Source organism: Salvelinus namaycush, unplaced genomic scaffold, assembly GCF_016432855.1.
Source record: "Salvelinus namaycush isolate Seneca unplaced genomic scaffold, SaNama_1.0 Scaffold47, whole genome shotgun sequence".
In the NCBI taxonomy this organism is placed as follows: Eukaryota; Metazoa; Chordata; class Actinopteri; order Salmoniformes; family Salmonidae; genus Salvelinus; species Salvelinus namaycush.
The window spans coordinates 494,479-515,599 of NW_024061164.1; the positions used below are offsets into that span (position 1 = coordinate 494,479).

A 21,121-nucleotide genomic window follows, 5' to 3' on the forward strand; every position below is an offset into this window, starting at 1 on the left:
CAAAAGTTTTGAGAATGACACAAATATAAATTTTCACAAAGTCTGCTGCCTCAGTTTGTATGAAGGCAATTTGCATATACTCCAGAATGTTATGAAGAGTGACCCAAAAATGTCCAGCAAGCGTCAGGACCGTCTCCTAAAGTTGATTCAGCTGCGGGATCGGGGCACCACCAGTACAGAGCTTGCTCAGGAATGGCAGCAGGCAGGTGTGAGTGCATCTGCACGCACAGTGAGGCGAAGACTTTTGGAGGATGGCCTGGTGTCAAGAAGGGCAGCAAAGAAGCCAATTCTCTCCAGGAAAAACATTAGGGACAGACTGATATTCTGCAAAAGGTACAGGGATTGGACTGCTGAGGACTGGGGTAAAGTCATTTTCTATGAATCCCCTTTCCGATTGTTTGGGGCATCCGGAAAAAAGCTTGTCCGGAGAAGACAAGGTGAGCGCTACCATCAGTCCTGTGTCATGCCAACAGTAAAGCATCCTGAGACCATTCATGTGTGGGGTTGCTTCTCAGCCAAGGGATTGGGCTCACTCACAAATTTGCCTAAGAACACAGCTATGAATAAAGAATGGTACCAAATGTGGTGGCATTTTTCTGCTTTACCAAATGAGGAGAGTTACAAACTACACACCAGTCAGAGTTATACTTAAACTACATATTTTTATAATAATAAGCTTTAGCATTTGATTTTCAACAATTCACTATTTCTAATGAACCGTTGAGAAGTACCAACAGAAAAATACAAAGATCTTTTATAGCCAAGATACACCCCTCTCAACTTACATGACGAACCACAGATCTTAGGAACTGTTCACAAAGAAATACTTTTTCTTGAGAAAGGAGTATCCCTTAGCCAGATAACGATAATTAATAGCGAATGTTGAGTTTGGTCCCTCAGACGAGGTTCTAATCTCGTTCCTGGTACTTCATAGTACAAAAACACCAACTCATCCAATGGCATATATCAATTATCAACTCTAGATACCCCTTTCTCAAGTAAACCCCCTCTTGACCCCACTCCTGGACAAGCTCACTGAGGGGAGTGAGCCTCTAGGTCATACACTATCCCAGGATACGTGTAAGATCAGAGATGACATACAATGTTTCCAGACACTGCCATACACCTCCCCCCAATGGGAAAAGGAGGGAGTGACTGGCGCACAGACATTGTGGAGACAAGTAATTGGTTCCCCATTAATCACGCCATCCCTTCACATGGTTTAAGAATAGGTAAAGACACATTCACATATGAAGACAATGTTCCATTCTGTCCTCTTCCCTTTCTGATATTCTGCATAGCACCAGGGACATGTGAAAGACAAGCCTGACCTCTCCCCTCTCTGGGCCCCAAGTGACTTTTCCCTAGCTGAGAAGGGAAAAGTGCAACTGCCAACAGTATAGTCCAAAGGGAGACATTCTAATGACAAGTATCTCACAGAAGCATATTATGCAAATAAAACATCTTATTTATCTATGTTACCCAACTAATTCTGATTCATCCGCCACAACACATCCTCAGAGAGCAACTTCTCCCAACCACCCAGGAACAGTTTGGTGACGAACAATGCCTTTTCCAGCATGATGGAGCACCTTGCCATAAGGCAAAAGTGATAAATAAGTGGCTCGGGGAACAAAACATAGATATATCTGCCATAAATATCTAAATACACTAAAGCAGCAAACTTTGTGGAAATTAATATTTGTGTCATTCTCAAAACTTTTGGCCACGACTGTATATATAATGTGTGTATATATAATGTGTGTATATATAATGTGTGTCTATATAATGTGTGTATATATAATGTGTGTATATACAGTACCAGTCAAAAGTTCGGACACATACTACTTTATTCTTAATATTTTCTACATTGTAGAATAATAGTGAAGACATCAAAACTATGATATAACACATATTAATCATGTAGTAAACAAAAAAGTGTTAAACAAATCAAAATATAATTTAGATTTCAGATTCTTCAAAGTAGCCACCCTTTGCCTTGACAACAGCTTTGCACACTCTTGGCATTCTCTCAACCAGCTTCACCTGGAATGCTTTCCCAACAGTTTGAAGGAGTTCCCACATTTGCTGAGGACTTGTTGGCTGCTTTTCCTTCACTCTGCGGTCCAATTCATCCCAAACCATCTCAATTGGGTTGAGATTGGGTGATTGTGGAGGACAGGTCATCTGATGCAGCACTCCATCACTCTCCTTGTTCAAATAGCCCTTACACAGCCTGGAGGTATGTTGGGTCATTGTCCTGTTGAAAAACAAATGATAGTCCCACTAAGCGCAAACCATATGGGATGGCTTATCGCTGCAGAATGCTGTAGTAGCCATACAGCTTAAGTGTGCATTGAATTCTAAATAAATCACTAACAGTGTCACCAGCAAAGCACCCCCACACCATCACACCTCCTCCTCCATGCTTCACGGTGGGAACCACACATGCGGAGATCATCTGTTCACCTACTCTACATCTCACAAAGACACGGCAGTTGGAACCAAACATCTCAAACTTGGACTCATCAGACCAAAGGACAGATTTCCACCAGTCTAATTTGTATTATTTTATTAGAATCCCCATTAGCTAACGCTGTAACGCTAACTAAATCTTCCTGGGATCCAAAACCAATTAACAAGACATTACAAACAACCACAAATCAAGACTTCACAAACATTCAACAAGTAAACAATACTGATCATTAAAATACCTGACAGGAAACACATTTAACATTCAGTTGATACTTTTTATTTCCTGTCCAGTCATATGGTCTATCACATTAGATATACCATATAACTGGACAGTACTCTAAGTGTGATAGGACCAGGGATTTACCATATAACTGGACAGTACTCTAAGTGTGATAGATCCAGGGATTGACCATATAACTGGACAGTACTCTAAGTGTGATAGATCCAGGGATTGACCATTTAACTGGACAGTACTCTAAGTGTGATAGGACCAGGGATTTACCATATAACTGGACAGTACTCTAAGTGTGATAGATCCAGGGATTGACCATATAACTGGACAGTACTCTAAGTGTGATAGGACCAGGGATTTACCATATAACTGGACAGTACTCTAAGTGTGATAGATCCAGGGATTGACCATATAACTGGACAGTACTCTAAGTGTGATAGATCCAGGGATTGACCATATAACTGGACAGTACTCTAAGTGTGATAGATCCAGGGATTGATCATATAACTGGACAGTACTCTAAGTGTGATAGGACCAGGGATTGACCATATAACTGGACAGTACTCTAAGTGTGATAGGACCAGGGATTGACCATTTAACTGGACAGTACTCTAAGTGTGATAGGACCAGGGATTCATATAACTGGACAGTACTCTAAGTGTGATAGGACCAGGGATTGACCATATAACAGGACAGTACTCTAAGTGTGATAGGACCAGGGATTGACCATATAACCAGACAGTACTCTAAGTGTGATAGGACCAGGGATTGACCATTTAACTGGACAGTACTCTAAGTGTGATAGGACCAGGGATTCATATAACTGGACAGTACTCTAAGTGTGATAGGACCAGGGATTCATATAACTGGACAGTACTCTAAGTGTGATAGGAGCAGGGATTGAATCACCTGATTCAGTGTGCTAGATGTTACATACTCTGAACATTTTGTTGTAACAGCAATTCCCTTACCCATCTTAATAACAATAGTATCTATGTGTTCTGACCATGATAAAGCTGCGTCCAACATGACACCTAGTAGTTTAGTTTTTTTTCACTTGCTCTACATACGTTCTATTCATCGACAATTTCAACTGGGGATCATCAGTAAGCATATATCTTAAAACAAATACAATACATTGTCACGTTCCTGACCTGTTTTCTGTTATTTTTGTATGTGTTTAGTTGGTCAGGGCGTGAGTTGGGGTGGGCATTCTATGTTTTGTGTTTCTATGTTTAGGTCACTTGTAATTAGCCTTATATGGTTCTCAATCAGGGACAGGTGTTTGACGTTTCCTCTGATTGAGAACCATATAAAGGTAGGCTGTTCACACTGTTTGTTTGTGGGTGATTGTCTCCTGTGTCCGTATATGTTACCACACGGGACTGTATCGTTTGTTTGTAGTCTGTACCTGTTCGTGCGTTCTTCGTTATATGTAAGTTCACATGTTTTAGGTCAGTCTACGTAGTTTGTTATTCTGTTTATTATCAAGTGTTATTTCGTGTTTCGTCGTTTGTTTAAATAAATCATTATGTCAAATTATCACGCTGCGCTTTGGTCCAATCCCTACTCCTCCTCTTCGTCTGAAGAGGAGGAGGACAGCCGTTACATACATTTCGTTTTTAGAAATGTTCAACACCAATTTGTTCACATCAACCCACTCAGACACCATTCGTAGTTCACTACTCAGTACATCTGTTAGCTCATTACATTCTGATGCTGCGCTATACATTGTAGAGTCATCAGCATACATGACCACTCTTGCTTTGTTCATTACTGAAGGTAAATCATTAGTAAAGACAGAGTAGAGAAGTGGGCCTAGGCAGCTTCCTTGAGGAACACCACGGTGTATATCTTTACTGATTGAAAAGCTACCATTAAAGAACACGTTTAACCTTCTCCTGGATAGATCGTTTTCCATCCAGGATGGAGCTGCAGACTTAAAACCATAACATTTGAGTTTACCTAGTAACAGTTCATGATCAACTACATCAAAAGCAGCACTGAAATCTAGCAACACTGCACCAACTAACTTCCTGTCATGCATACACTTTAACCAATCACCTGTCATTCGTGCTAAGGCCGTACTCGTAGAATGCCCTTCTTTGTATGCATGCTGGAAACCTGTTATCAGACCATTACATGATAAATAATCCTTGATTTGTACAGATACAATATTTTCCAATAATTTACTTAACACCGGCAGCAAGTTTATAGGACGACTATAAGGATCAGTGAATGCAGATTTTTTATCCTTAGGTAGTGGAATAACCTTTGACACTTTCCAGACTTCTGGGCACACCCCATACATCAAGCACTTATTAAAAATATGAGAGATTGGTGTAGATATTTGGTTAGCTGTAACTCTAAGCAATTTGGCGTCAAGATGATCTGTACCAGGTGACTTGTCTTCCGAAAGAGACAACAACATCCTTTCTACTTCTTCGCTTTCTACCTCTTCCCTTTCTACCTCGTCCCTTTCTACCTCTTCCCTTTCCACCTCGTCCCTTTCTACCTCGTCCCTTTCTACCTCGTCCCTTTCTACCTCGTCCCTTTCTACCTCGTCCCTTTCTACCTCTTCCCTTTCTACCTCTTCCCTTTCTACCTCTTCCCTTTCTACCTCTTCCCTTTCTACCTCTTCCCTTTCTACCTCTTCCCTTTCCACCTCTTCCCTTTCCACCTCGTCCCTTTCCACCTCGTCCCTTTCCACCTCGTCCCTTTCCACCTCGTCCCTTTCCACCTCGTCCCTTTCTACCTCGTCCCTTTCTACCTCTTCCCTTTCTACCTCGTCCCTTTCTACCTCTTCCCTTTCTACCTCTTCCCTTTCAACCTCTTCCCTTTCTACCTCTTCCCTTTCTACTTGGTGAAATTCAAACCTGCATTGCCTCTCCTTCATGATACAATCTTTTGTAAGGGTATATGACATGGAGCCATCAGTTGGAATCATAGCATTCCTCAACTTGTCCACTTTGCTGGAATTACTTGTGTCTGTCGCTCCTCCTAACTCCTTGGGAAGGAGGGTGAACAATCAGTTTGTCATACCTCAGGTATGCTATGTCTGTCACACCCTTATCTGTTTCACCTGTCTTTGTTATTGTCTCCACTCCCTCCAGGTGTCGCCCATCTTCCCCATTATCCCCTGTGTACTTATACTGGTGTTCTCGGTTTGTCTGTTGCCAGTTCGTCTTGTTTGTTCTAGCCTACCAGCGGTTTGTCTGTTGCCAGTTCGTCTTGTTTGTTCTAGCCTACCAGCGGTTTGTCTGTTGCCAGTTCGTCTTGTTTGTTCTAGCCTACCAGCGGTTTGTCTGTTGCCAGTTCGTCTTGTTTGTTCTAGCCTACCAGCGGTTTGTCTGTTGCCAGTTCGTCTTGTTTGTTCTAGCCTACCAGCGGTTTGTCTGTTGCCAGTTCGTCTTGTTTGTTCTAGCCTACCAGCGGTTTGTCTGTTGCCAGTTCGTCTTGTTTGTTCTAGCCTACCAGCGGTTTGTCTGTTGCCAGTTCGTCTTGTTTGTTCTAGCCTACCAGCGGTTTGTCTGTTGCCAGTTCGTCTTGTTTGTTCTAGCCTACCAGCGGTTTGTCTGTTGCCAGTTCGTCTTGTTTGTTCTAGCCTACCAGCGGTTTGTCTGTTGCCAGTTCGTCTTGTTTGTTCTAGCCTACCAGCGGTTTGTCTCAGCGCATGCTTTTCCCCAGTCTCTCTTTCTCGCCCTCCTGGTTTTGACCCTTGCCTGGCTTGTCTCTGAGCCCGCCTGCCTGACCACTCTGCCTGTCTCTGAGCCCGCCTGCCTGACCACTCTGCCTGTCTCTGAGCCCGCCTGCCTGACCACTCTGCCTGTCTCTGAGCCCGCCTGCCTGACCACTCTGCCTGTCTCTGAGCCTGTCTGCCGTCCTGTACCTTTCCCCTACTTCTGGACTACCGACCTCTGCCTGTCTCTGAGCCCGCCTGCCTGACCACTCTGCCTGTCTCTGAGCCCGCCTGCCTGACCACTCTGCCTGTCTCTGAGCCCGCCTGCCTGACCACTCTGCCTGTCTCTGGCACCACCACTACCCCCTGGTTTCCCAGACCGGTGAGCACGTTCCAGCTCTACCTGTTGATCCAGTTGTAGCTCCTCAGAAAACAGCTTTCGAACTTTGTCCTCTGATTCAGCCCATGTCTTACTTTGGCTCTCCTGGATACCATCTATTACAATATTATTTCTCCTCGATTCTCCATCCAGGTAATCTGCCTTCCCAGACATGTTCTGGAGGCCCTCCCTGACTGTGGTGATTTCATTCAGCCTTCTCAGACATGTTCTGGAAGTTCTCCCCGACTGTGGTGATTTCATTCAGCCTTCTCAGACATGTTCTGGAAGTTCTCCCTGACTGTGGTGATTTCATTCTGCATAGAGGAACAGTTTCTGGGAAGTGTATCCTGTGTGGTCTTCAATACATCCACATCCTTCTGTGTGAACTGAAGGCTTGTTTTAATGTCTTGTACATCATTAGTCAGGTCGTCCAGCCGTTTGTTGGTAGACTCCGTGATCATTTTGTATGAAGCTTTTTAAAGTTATTTTCCTGCTGAAGTATCATTTCCTTATAGAAAACTTTCTGCTTCTCCAAGAGTTCACGTACCTGCCCAGCAGAGATGTGGTCCTCATCTTTTTCAGGGGCATGACAGTACTAATAGCAGGATAAGCCCGCTATTCACTCTGTGAAATGAGAGACGCCGGCAGTAGAAAACTCTGGAAATGGCTAGTCCTAAAACCAAGACAAATAGAAGTGCGGCCCTAGCTACAAGGGCTAACCGCTTAGCGTGCTTGGTATCCAGCAGTAGTAGCCCAGGTTGCCTAGATTCATAGCTAGCAGCTAGTCTAGCTGCTTAGCCAATGTATTACCATCTTGTTTGAGCACGGATCCCTGGACATATATCAGCGGTCCCAGCGTTAACGCTAACTGCGTCCCACGATCCAGATATGAAAAGGAAAACTATTGTAGATTTTATTAGCTAACTAGGTAGTTTGTTAAAGTAAAACAAACCACGTCTCTAGTCTGGTACTGTGCAGGTTGATGACGTGCTGACTCTCTCTGACTCAGTATACTTCTAATGTCCATTGCTCGTGTTTCTTGGCCCAAGCAAATCTCTTCTTCTTATTGGTGTCTTTTAGTAGTGTTTTCTTTGCAGCGTTTCACAATGAAGGCCTGATTCATGCAGTCTCCTCTGAACAGTTGATGTGTCTGTTACTGTAACTGTTACTGTCTGTAACTCTGAAGCATTTATTTGGGCTGCAATTTCTGAGGCTGGTAACTAATGAAATTATCCTCTGCAGCAGAGGTAACTCTGGGTCTTCCTTTCCTGTGGCGGTCCTCATGAGAGCCAGTTTCATCATAGCGCTTGATGGTTTTTGCGACTGCACTTGAAGAAACTTTCAAGATCTTGAAATTTTCCAGATTGACTGGCCTTCATGTCTTAAAGTAATGATGGACTGTCTTTTCTCTTTTCTTATCTGAGCTGTTCTTACCATGATATGGACTTGGTCTTTTACCAAATAGGGATATCTTCTGTATACCACCCCTACCTTGTCACAACACAACTGATTGGCTCTAATGCATTAAGGAAAGAAATTCCACAAATTAACATTTAACAAGGCACACCTGTTATTGAAATGCATTACAGGTTACTACCTCATGAAGCTGGTTGAGAGAATGCCAAGAGTGTGCAAAACTGTCGTCAAGGCAAAGGGTGGCTACGTTGAAGAATCTCAAATATAAAATATTTTGATTTGTTTAACACTTTTTTTGGTTACTACATGATTCCATATGTGTTATTTCATAGTTTGATGTCTTCACTATTATTCTACAATGTCATTATGGGGTATTGTGTGAAGATTGAGCGGGAAAAAATGATTTAATCCATTATAGAATAAGGCTGTAATGTAACAAAGTCAAGGGGTCTGAATACTTTCCGAAGACACTGTATGTATATGTATATATACACTACCGTTCAAAAGTTTGGGGTCACTTAGAAATTCCCTGTTTTTGAAAGAAAAACATTTTTTGTCCATTAAAATAACATCAAATTGATCCGAAATACAGTGTAGACATTGTTAATGTTGTAAATGACTATTGGAGCTGGAAACGGCAGATTTTTAATGGAATATCTACATTGGCGTACAGAGGTCCATTATCAGCAAGCATCACTCCTGTGTTCCAACGGCACGTTGTGTTAGCTAATCCAAATTTATAATTTTAAAAGGCTAATTGATCATTAGAAAACCCTTTTGCAATTATGTTAGCACAGCTGAAAACTGTTGTCCTGATTAAAGAAGCAATAAAACTGTCCTTCTTTAGACTAGTTGAGTATCTGGAGCATCAGCATTTGTGGGTTTGATTACAGGCTCAAAATGGCCAGAAACAAAGAAGTTTCTTCTGAAACTCGTCAGTCTATTCTTGTTCTGAGAAATGAAGGCTATTCCATGCGAGAAATTGCCAAGAAACTGAAGATCTCATACAACGCTGTATACTACTTCCCTACACAGAACAGCGCAAACTGGCGCAAACCAGAATGAAAAGAGGAGTGGGAGGCCCCGGTGCACAACTGAGCAAGAGGACAAGTACATTAGAGTGTCTAGTTTGAGAAACAGTTGCCTCACAAGTCCTCAACTGGCAGCTTTATTAAATAGTACCCGCAAAACACCAGTCTCAACGTCAACAGTGAAGAGGCGACTCTGGGATGCTGGCCTTCTAGGCAGAGTTGCAAAGAAAAAGACATATCTCAGACTGGCCAATAAAAAGAAAAGATTAAGATGGGCAAACACAGACACTAGACAGAGGAAGATTGTAAAAAAGTGTTAATGACAGACGAATCGAAGTTTGAGGTGTTCAGATCACAAAGAAGAACATTCGTGAGACGCAGAAAAATTAAAAGATGCTGGAGGAGTGCTTGATGCCATCTGTCAAGCATGGTGGAGGCAATGTGATGGTCTGGGGGTACTTGGTGGTGGTAAAGTGGGAGATTTGTACAGGGTAAAAGGAAGGCTATCACTCCATTTTGCAACGCCATGTCATACCCTGTGGACGGCACTTAATTGGAGCCAATTTCCTCCTACAACAGGACAATGACCCAAAGCACAGCTCCAAACTATGCAAGAACTATTTAGGGAAGAAGCAGTCAGCTGGTATTCTGTCTATAAGGGAGTGGCCAGCACAGTCACCGGATCCTATTGAGCTGTTGTGGGAGCAGCTTGACCGTATGGTACGTAAGAAGTGCCCAACAAGCCAATCCAACTTGTGGGAGGTGCTTCAGGAAGCACGGGGGTGAAATCTCTTCAGATTACCTCAACAAATTGACAACTAGAATGCCAAAGGTCTGCAAGGCTGTAATTGCTGCAAATGGAGGATTCTTTGACGAAAGCAAAGTTTGAAGGACACAATTATTATTTCAATTAGAAATCATTATTTATAACCTTGCGTCTTGACTATATTTCCTATTCATTTTGCAACTCATTTCATGTATGTTTTCATGGAAAACAAGGACATTTGTAAGTGACCCCAAGTTTTTGAACGGTAGTGTATATTTAAGCAATAAGGCACGAGGGGGTGTGGTATATGGCCAATATACCACGGCTAAGGGCTGTCATTAAGCACAACGCAACGCGGGGTGCCTGGATACAGCCCTTAGCTGTGGTTTATTGGCAATATACAACAAACCCCCCAGGTGCCTTATTGCTATTATAAACTGGTTACCAACGTCATAAATGTTTTTGTCATACCCGTGGTATGTGGTCTGATACACCACGGCTGTCAGCCAATCAGCATTCAGGGCTCGAACCACCCAGTTTATAACGTGTCTATATATATATTATATAATGTGTGTCTATATATATATATATATAGAGTGTGTATATATAATGTGTGTATATATATAATACCTGAGTACTGTCCAGCCAGGGTGAGAATCCCTCCCTCTTCATGTCTTCCTCTGTGGTAGACCAGCTCTCCTCCCAACACCAGCCCTGAACACACACTCTGGAGGAAATGGGCAACCAGGATCACTACCCCCCCCCCCCCCCCCCCCCCACACACACACACACACACACACACACACACACACACACACACACACACACACACACACACACACACACACACACACACACACACACACACACACACACAATCATATATATTATAATGACACACGGACATTATCATATTATAATGACACACACACATTATCATATATATTATAATGACACACGGACAATCATATATATTATAATGACACACGGACATTATCATATATATTATAATGACACACGGACATTATCATATATATTATAATGAGACACGGACATTATCATATTATAATTAGACACACACATTATCATATTATAATTAGACACACACATTATCATATTATAATGACACACACACATTATCATATATATTATAATGAGACACACACATTATCATATATATTATAATGAGACACAGACATTATCATATTATAATTAGACACACACATTATCATATATATTATAATGAGACACAGACATATCATAGAAATACACTCAGCTACCTGACTCCCGTAGGACATCAGGGTTCGCCATGGTAACAGCAGCTGTGAAGTCATTTCCTCTGTACTCCGTCTCAAACTGCCACGTCATGAACTGAGCCTGCTGGGTCTACACACACACACACACACACACACACACACACACACACACACACACACACACACACACACACACACACACACACACACACACACACACACACACACACACGCACACACACACACACACACACACACACACACACACACACACACACACTCTACTGATGCTATGTGAAGTATCCCTGAGACTTTGTTAATTTGTTGTACATGTCACTGGGACATCTTACAGACTGGAGGACCTGGGTCTGACTGGCTATGTAACCTGGGACATCTTACAGACTGGATGACCTGTGTCTGACTGGCTATGTAACCTGGGACGTCTTAGAGACTGGAGGACCTGGGTCTGACTGGCTATGTAACCTGGGACATCTTACAGACTGGATGACCTGTGTCTGACTGGCTATGTAACCTGGGACATCTTACAGACTGGATGACCTGTGTCTGACTGGCTATGTAACCTGGGACATCTTACAGACTGGATGACCTGTGTCTGACTGGCTATGTAACCTGGGACATCTTACAGACTGGATGACCTGTGTCTGACTGGCTATGTAACCTGGGACGTCTTAGAGACTGGAGGACCTGGGTCTGACTGGCTATGTAACCTGGGACGTCTTAGAGACTGGAGGACCTGGGTCTGACTGGCTATGTAACCACGGTCAACTGTTCTAGGAGTTCTAGGAGTACGCAATGAAACAAGTCAGTCTAGCACTGCGGTTTATTCATTTTTTCAATTTATATTATTTTATTTAACATTTATTTAACTAGGCAAGTCAGTTAAGAACAAATTCTTATTTACAATGACGGCCTACTTGTAGATCTGAACCACCCACCTGAAACACAGCCTTGGCCCTGATTCGTTCGCTAAGATGCAGCAGCGAATGAGCATTCAGACTGCCGGAGGAGTCCATCTCACCGATCAGCACGGGGGAGTCCTAAAAATGGAAAGTTTGTGGTAATACTAACATTTCTATCTTTGTTTTTCTATGCTGTTTGGTACTGTAGGGATGTTGTTTTGCTGTGTCTAGTCTGTGTGTAATCCATCAGGTACCACGGTGGAACCAAGTGGAATCACTTTAACGTGTTATCCTCAGGGGTGTACTCATCTGTTTCCCAATAAATAAACCAATCAATCCCCACATCTTAATGAAGTATACTAGAGCAGAATAGAATAGCCTGCACACTGAATATGCTCCTACTGACATTTATTGACACCATGTTAGCCTCTGAACACCATGTTAGCCTCTGGTAGTTACCTCTGAACACCATGTTAGCCTCTGGTAGTTACCTCTGAACACCATATTAGCCTCTGGTAGTTAACTCTGAACACCATATTAGCCTTTGGTAGTTACCTCTGAACACCATATTAGCCTCTGAACACCATGTTAGCCTCTGAACACCATATTAGCCTCTGGACACCATGTTAGCCGCTGAGCACCATGTTAGCCCCTGAACACCATGTTAGCCGCTGAGCACCATGTTAGCCGCTGAGCACCATGTTAGCCGCTGAGCACCATGTTAGCCCCTGAGCACCATGTTAGCCGCTGAGCACCATGTTAGCCCCTGAACACCATGTTAGCCTCTGAACACCATGTTAGCCGCTGAGCACCATGTTAGCCTCTGAGCACCATGTTAGCCTCTGAGCCCCATGTTAGCCTCTGAACACCATGTTAGCCTCTGAGCCCCATGTTAGCCTCTGAACACCATGTTAGCCTCCGGTATACAAGTGTAATGTTTGTAAATATATTGCTCAGGGTAGTTAGGTGTGAATATGCCTTTAGATTAAAGCTGACAGTCTGCTCTTTAACTTCATAGTCATTGTATCATTGTATGCTAAGATGGAGCCGGAGAATAAGGCAGACGTTTTGTTTTGTTGTTTGTTTATAACTTGTTTTTTTTTACTTATTGTGTACATAATGTTGCTGCTACCGTCTCTTATGACCGAAAATAACTTCTGGACATCAGGACTGCGATTACTCACCACGGACTGTCAGAATCCTTTTTTCCCTATAACGAGCGTGACGAGGCCGACGTGAACGATATACTGCTTTCTTGGGAACAGGCCCATATCCCCGTGATTTGCGTGAAGAGGCGACAGAGAAAAAGGGGCCAGAGGGCGGGCTGCCTTCTGAGAATTCGTAGGCGATCGAATAAACCTCCACTTCCTTCCATTCTGCAATGTGCAATCTTTGGAAAATAAAATCAATGACCTACGCGGAAGATTAAACTACCAACGGGACATTCAAAACTGTAGCATCTTATGCTTCACGGAGTCGTGGCTGAACGACGACATTATCAACATACAGCTGGCTGGTTATACGCTGTACCGGCAGGATAGAACAGCAGCGTCTGGTAAGACAAGGGGTGGCTGGTTATACGCTGTACCGGCAGGATAGAACAGCAGGGTCTGGTAAGACAAGGGGTGGCTGGTTATACGATGTATCGGCAGGATAGAACAGCAGCGTCTGGTAAGACAAGGGGTGGCTGGTTATACGCTGTACCGGCAGGATAGAACAGCAGGGTCTGGTAAGACAAGGTGTGGCTGGTTATACGCTGCACCGGCAGGCTGTGACACTATCAACATACAGCTGGCTGGTTATACGCTGCACCGGCAGGATAGAACAGCAGCGTCTGGTAAGACAAGGGGTGGCTGGTTATATGCTGTACCGGCAGGATAGAACAGCAGGGTCTGGTAAGACAAGGGGTGGCTGGTTATATGCTGTACCGGCAGGATAGAACAGCAGCGTCTGGTAAGACAAGGGGTGGCTGGTTATACAGTCTATTGGCAGGATAGAACAGCAGCGTCTGGTAAGACAAGGGGTGGCTGGTTATACGCTGTATCGGCAGGATGGAACAGCAGCGTCTGGTAAGACAAGGGGTGGCTGGTTATACAGTCTATCGGCAGGATAGAACAGCAGCCTCTGGTAAGACAAGGGGTGGCTGGTTATACGCTGTATCGGCAGGATGGAACAGCAGCGTCTGGTAAGACAAGGGGTGGCTGGTTATACGCTGTACCGGCAGGATAGAACAGCAGCGTCTGGTAAGACAAGGGGTGGCTGGTTATACACTGCACCGGCAGGACAGAACAGCAGCGTCTGGTAAGACAAGGGGTGGCTGGTTATACGCTGTACCGGCAGGATAGAACAGTGACGTCTGGTAAGACAAGGGGTGGCTGGTTATACGCTGTATCGGCAGGATAGAACAGCAGCGTCTGGTAAGACAAGGGGTGGCTGGTTATACGCTGTATCGGCAGGATAGACCAGCAGGGTCTGGTAAGACAAGGGGTGGCTGGTTATACGATGTATCGGCAGGATAGACCAGCAGGGTCTGGTAAGACAAGGGGTGGCTGGTTATACGCTGTATCGGCAGGATAGACCAGCAGGGTCTGGTAAGACAAGGGGTGGCTGGTTATACGCTGTATCGGCAGGATAGACCAGTGACGTCTGGTAAGACAAGGGGTGGCGGACTATGTATTTTTGTAAATAACAGCTGGTGCACGATATCTAAGGAAGTCTGGAGCTATTGCTCGCATGAGGTAGAGTATCTCATGATAAGCTGTAGACCACACTATCTACCTAGACAGTTTTCATCTGTATTTTTTGTAGCTGTTTTACATACCACCACAGCAGGTACTAAGGCTGGCACTAAGACAGCATTGAATGAGCTGAATTCCGCCATAAGCAAACAAAACAAAAAATCACCCAGAGGCGGCGCTCCTATTAGCCGGGGACTTTAATGCAGGGAAACTTAAATCCGTTTGACCAAATTTCTATCCGCATGTTAAATGTGCAACCAGAGGAAAAAACAAACCGCTGGACCACCTTTACTCATACAAAGCGCACCCTCTCCCTCCATTTGGAAAATCTGACCATAATTCTATCCTCCTGATTCCGGCTTACAAGCAAAAATTAAAGCAGGAAGCACCAGTGACTAGATCAATAAAAAAGAAGATGATGCTAAGCTACAGGACTGTTTTGCACAGACTGGAATATGTTCCGGGCTTCCTCCGGTGGCATTGAGTACATCACATCAGTCTTTGGCTTCATCAATAAGTGTATCGATGACGTCGTCCCCAAAGTGACTGCACGTACATACCCCAACCAGAAACCATGGGATTACAGGCAACATCCGCACTGAGCTAAAGGCTAGAGCTGCCGCTTTCAAGGAGAGGGACTCTAACCCGGAAGCTTATAAGAAATCCTGCTATGCCCACCGAAAAACCATCAAACAGGCAAAGCATCAATACAGCACTAAGATCAAATCGTACTACACCACATCTGACGCTCGTCGGATGTGGCAGGGCTTGCAAACCATTACAGACTACAAAGGGAAGCACATTCAACATTGTATTAAGGTGGGGAACATTCAACATTGCATTAAGGTGGGGAACATTCAACATTGTATTAAGGTGGGGAACATTCAACATTGTATTAAGGTGGGGAACATTCAACATTGCATTGCGGTGGGGAACATTCAACATTGTATTAAGGTGGGGAACATTCAACATTGTATTAAGGTGGGGAACATTCAACATTGCATTGCGGTGGGGAACATTCAACATTGTATTAAGGTGGGGAACATTCAACATTGTATTAAGGTGGGGAACATTCAACATTGTATTAAGGTGGGGATCATTCAGCATTGTATTAAGGTGGGGAACATTCAACATTGTATTAAGGTGGGGAACATTCAACATTGTATTAAGGTGGGGAACATTCAACATTGTATTAAGGTGGGGAACATTCAACATTGTGTAACAAGAAATAACTAGCAGTTCTATTAAGCTCCAGCATCTAGAATTGATCGGTCCACAAGTAGTATAGTAGTAGTAGTATAGTAGTAACAGTATAGTAGTAGTAGTAGTAGTATCGTAGTAGTATAGTACAGTAGTAACCGTGTGGTAATAGTATAGTAGTCGTAGTATAGCATAGTAGCAATGGTATAGTGGTAGTAGTAATGGTATCGTAGTAATAGTTCAGTAGTAGTAGTAATAGTATAGTGGTAGTAGTGATAGTGTGGTGGTAGTAGTAATGGTATAGTAGTAGTAGTAGTAATATTAGAGTGGTGGTAGTAATAGTATAGTAGTTGCAGTAGCATGGTAGTAGTAGTATAGAAGTAGTAGTAATAGTATAGTAGTAGCAGTAATGGTATAGTAGCCGTAGTATAGTATAGTAGTAATAGTATAGTATAGTAGTAGTGGTGCTATAGTAGTAGTGGTAATAGCATAGTAGTAGTGGTAATAGTATAGTGGTAGTAGTAACAATACCGTAGTAGTAGTAATATTATAGTGGTAGTAGTAATAGTATAGTAGTCATAGTAGTGTGGTGGTAGTAGTATAGTAGTAGTGGTAATTGTATAGTGGTAGTGGTAATAGTATAGTGGTAGTAGTAATAGTATAGTAGTAGTATTAGTAATAGTATAGTAGTAGTAGTAACAGTAGTAGTATGGTAGTAGTAGTATAGTAGTAGTAATAGTAGCGGTAGTAGTAGTAATAGTAGTCATAGTAGTATGGTAGTAGTAGTATAGTAGTAGTAGTAATAGTAGTAGCAGTAGTAGAAGTAGTAATAGTAGTCATAGTAGTATGGTAGTAGTAGTATAGTAGTAGTAGTAATAGTAGTAGCAGTAGTAGAAGTAGTAATAGCTCCAGCAGCTAGAATTGATCCGTCCACAGTTCAACTGTGGGAACATGGTGGCCCTCAACACCACACAACACAACGAGATGGCCACTACTAGAAGAGATTACCTCTACAACTAAAGCTGGTAAATGAATCATTAGCAGTACTCACTGCTAAAGTGGATACATATTCAACTAAAGTGGAAAGTCTGGAGAAGACAGCCAAATGGGACAGAGGTGCGACTCCATGACCTGGGAACAGTACTAAGTTGGAAGGGATGATCAACCTCCTAAAAGAGGAATGGAAGGGATGATCAACCCCCTAAAAGAGGAATGGAAGGGATGATCAACCTCCTAAAAGAGGAATGGAAGGGATGATCAACCTCCTAAAAGAGGAATGGAAGGGATGATCAACCCCCTAAAAGAGGAATGGAAGGGATGATCAACCCCCTAAAAGAGGAATGGAAGGGATGATCAAACCTCCTAAAAGAGGAATGGAAGGGATGATCAACCTCCTAAAAGAGGAATGGAAGGGATGCTCAACCTCCTAAAAGAGAAATGGAATGGATGATCAACCCCCTAAAAGAGGAATGGAAGGGATGATCAACCCCCTAAAAGAGGAATGGAAGGGATGATCAACCCCCTAAAAGAGGAATGGAAGGGATGATCAACCCCCTAAAAGAGGAATGGAAGGGATGATCAACCCCCTAAAAGAGGAATGGAAGGGATGATCAACCTCCTAAAAGAGAAATGGAAGGGATGATCAACCCCCTAAAAGAGGAATGGAAGGGATGATCAACCCCCTAAAAGAGGAATGGAAGGGATGATCAACCCCCTAAAAGAGGAATGGAAGGGATGATCAACCTCCTAAAAGAGGAATGGAAGGGATGATCAACCTCCTAAAAGAGGAATGGAAGGGATGCTCAACCCCCTAAAAGAGGAATGGAAGGGATGATCAACCTCCTAAAAGAGAAATGGAAGGGATGATCAACCCCCTAAAAGAGGAATGGAAGGGATGATCAACCCCCTAAAAGAGGAATGGAAGGGATGATCAACCTCCTAAAAGAGAAATGGAAGGGATGATCAACCCCCTAAAAGAGGAATGGAAGGGATGATCAACCCCCTAAAAGAGGAATGGAAGGGATGATCAACCCCCTAAAAGAGGAATGGAAGGGATGATCAACCTCCTAAAAGAGGAATGGAAGGGATGATCAACCTCCTAAAAGAGGAATGGAAGGGATGCTCAACCCCCTAAAAGAGGAATGGAAGGGATGATCAACCTCCTAAAAGAGAAATGGAAGGGATGCTCAACCCCCTAAAAGAGGAATGGAAGGGATGATCAACCTCCTAAAAGAGGAATGGAAGGGATGATCAACCTCCTAAAAGAGGAATGGAAGGGATGATCAACCCCCTAAAAGAGGAATGGAAGGGATGATCAACCTCCTAAAAGAGAAATGGAAGGGATGCTCAACCTCCTAAAAGAGAAATGGAATCACTCGATAATCAGTCGCTTAAATTCAATGTGAGGGTCATAGGTAGACAGGTAGGTAGACAAGTGGGTAGACAGGTAGTTAGACAGGTAGGTAGACAAGTATATAGGTAGTTCAGAGGACAGGCAGACAGGTAGTTAGACAGGTAGGTAGACAAGTAGATAGGTAGTTCAGAGGACAGGCAGACAGGTAGTTAGACAGGTAGGTAGACAAGTAGATAGGTAGTTCAGAGGACAGGCAGACAGGTAGTTAGACAGGTAGGTAGACAAGTAGATAGGTAGTTCAGAGGACAGGCAGACAGGTAGTTAGACAGGTAGGTAGACAAGTAGATAGGTAGTTCAGAGGACAGGCAGACAGGTAGTTAGACAGGTAGGTAGACAAGTAGATAGGTAGTTCAGAGGACAGGCAGACAGGTAGTTAGACAGGTAGGTAGACAAGTAGATAGGTAGTTCAGAGGACAGGCAGACAGGTAGTTAGACAGGTAGGTAGACAAGTAGATAGGTAGTTCAGAGGACAGGCAGACAGGTAGTTAGACAGGTAGGTAGACAAGTAGATAGGTAGTTCAGAGGACAGGCAGACAGGTAGTTAGACAGGTAGGTAGACAAGTAGATAGGTAGTTCAGAGGACAGGCAGACAGGTAGTTAGGTGACTAACCGTATCTTTGCCGTGGCTGTCAGACTGACGGTGCTCCACATGGAAGCGGTACTGAGACGGACTCACTGCACTGAGGTGGAAGGTATGACTGGCCTGGCACAGACACACACACACACACACACACACACACACAAACACACACGCACACACACACGCACACACACACGCACACACACACGCACTCACACACGCACTCACACACGCACTCACACACACATGCACACACACATGCACACACACATACACGCACACACACACGCACACACACACGCACTCACACACACATGCACACACACATGCACACACACATACACACACACACACACACACACACACACACACACACAGACCCACGCACACACACACGCACACACACACACAGACAGACACAGACACATGCACACATACAGACACACGCATACAGACAATCCAATTAATTACACAGAGAATCAAAATCATAAAAATGGGGTGAGAAGTGTGTGTGATAGTGTAGTATTCAATACTATGTATTATCATCATTATTAGTACTATTACTACTAACTTTGAAGAAGCTGCTGAGGGTTTTGTTGACAATCATCTTTACACCCTCAATCTGCTGTGGGAACACATCTAGAGAGAGAAAGAGAGAGAGAGAGATTAGGACACATGGTCTCTGCAGCATGGTGTTAGTAGTAGTATTAGTAATAGTAGTTATGGTAGTAATAGTAGTAGTAAAAGTATAGTAGCAATAGTATAAGTATAGTAGTAGTAATAGTATAGTAGTAGAAGTAGCAATAGTAGTATAATCGTGGGAGTAGCAGTAGTAGTAATAGTACTATTATAGTAGTAGTAATATAGTAGTAGTAGTAGTAGTAATAGTAATAGCATAGTGATAAAATAACTAGTATTATAGTAGTAGTAGTAGCAGCGGTAATAGTATAGTAGTAATATAGCAGTAGTAGTATGGTGCTAGAAATAGTAATATTATAGTAGTAAAAGTGGTAGTAGTAGCAATATTAACAGCAGTACTAGTAATAGTATCGTAGTAATATTAGTAGTATAGTACTAGTAGTAGTAGTAAAAGAAGAAGCAATAGTAGTAGTAGTGACAGTGGTAATAATAATAACAATAGTAGTATAGTAGTAGTAGTAGTAATAGTAGCAAAAGTAGTAGTCGTAGCAGTAGTAGTAAAAGTACACTAGTAATAGCAATACTAGTATAGTAGTGGTAATATAGTAGAAGAGGTAATAGTAGCAGTAGTAGTAGTAATAGAATAGTAGTAGAAGTAGTAATACAATAGTGGCAATAGTAGTGGTAGTATAGTAGTAGTAGCAGAAGTACAGTAGTAGTAGTAGTAGAAGTAATAGTAGTATTAATAGTAGTTCCAGTTTCAACTGCTCTGCCTGCGGTTATGGAACCCCTACCTGTCCCAGACCTGCTGCTTTCAACTCTTAATGATCGGCTATGAAAAGCCAACTGACATTTATTCCTGATTATTATTTGACCATGCTTGTCATTTATGAACATTTTGAAAATCTTGGCTCTCTCTAATTCTCTCCTTCTCTCTTTCTTTCTCTCTCTCGGAGGACCTGAGCCCTAGGACCATACGTCAGGACTACCGGGCATGTTGACTCCTTGCTGTCCCCAGTCCACCTGGCCTTGCTGCTATTCCAGTTTCAACTGTTCTGCCTGCGGTTATGGAACCGCCACCTGTCCCAGACCTGCTGTTTTCAACTCTTAATGATCGGCTATGAAAAGCCAACTGAAAATTATTCATGATTATTATTTGACCATGCTTGTCACTTATGAACATTTTGAACATCTTGGCATAGTTCTGTTATAATCTCCACCCGGCACAGCCAGAAGAGGACTGGCCACCCCTCATAGCCTGGTTCCTCTCTAGGTTTCTTCCTAGGTTTTGGCCTTTCTAGGGAGTTTTTCCTAGCCACCGTGCTTCTACACCTGCATTGCTTGCTGTTTGGGGTTTTAGGCTGGGATTCTGTACAGCACTTTGAGATATCAGCTGA

The 21,121-nt window shown here is 43.2% G+C and overlaps 1 protein-coding gene across 1 annotated transcript in view; it reads right to left on the reverse strand.

Annotated features, from left to right (window-relative positions):
- Positions 1-21,121, reverse strand: part of si:dkey-71l1.1 (uncharacterized protein LOC569883 homolog) — a 32,630-nt gene that overhangs the window by 7,436 nt on the left and 4,073 nt on the right. Inside the window, exons 2-6 of the mRNA XM_038986415.1 lie at positions 19,657-19,724; positions 19,116-19,208; positions 12,191-12,292; positions 11,259-11,364; positions 10,609-10,731 (exon numbers count right to left, since the gene is read on the reverse strand). Coding sequence (XP_038842343.1) covers positions 10,609-10,731; positions 11,259-11,364; positions 12,191-12,292; positions 19,116-19,208; positions 19,657-19,724 — 492 coding nt within the window. The remainder of the gene's footprint in view (positions 1-10,608; positions 10,732-11,258; positions 11,365-12,190; positions 12,293-19,115; positions 19,209-19,656; positions 19,725-21,121) is intronic.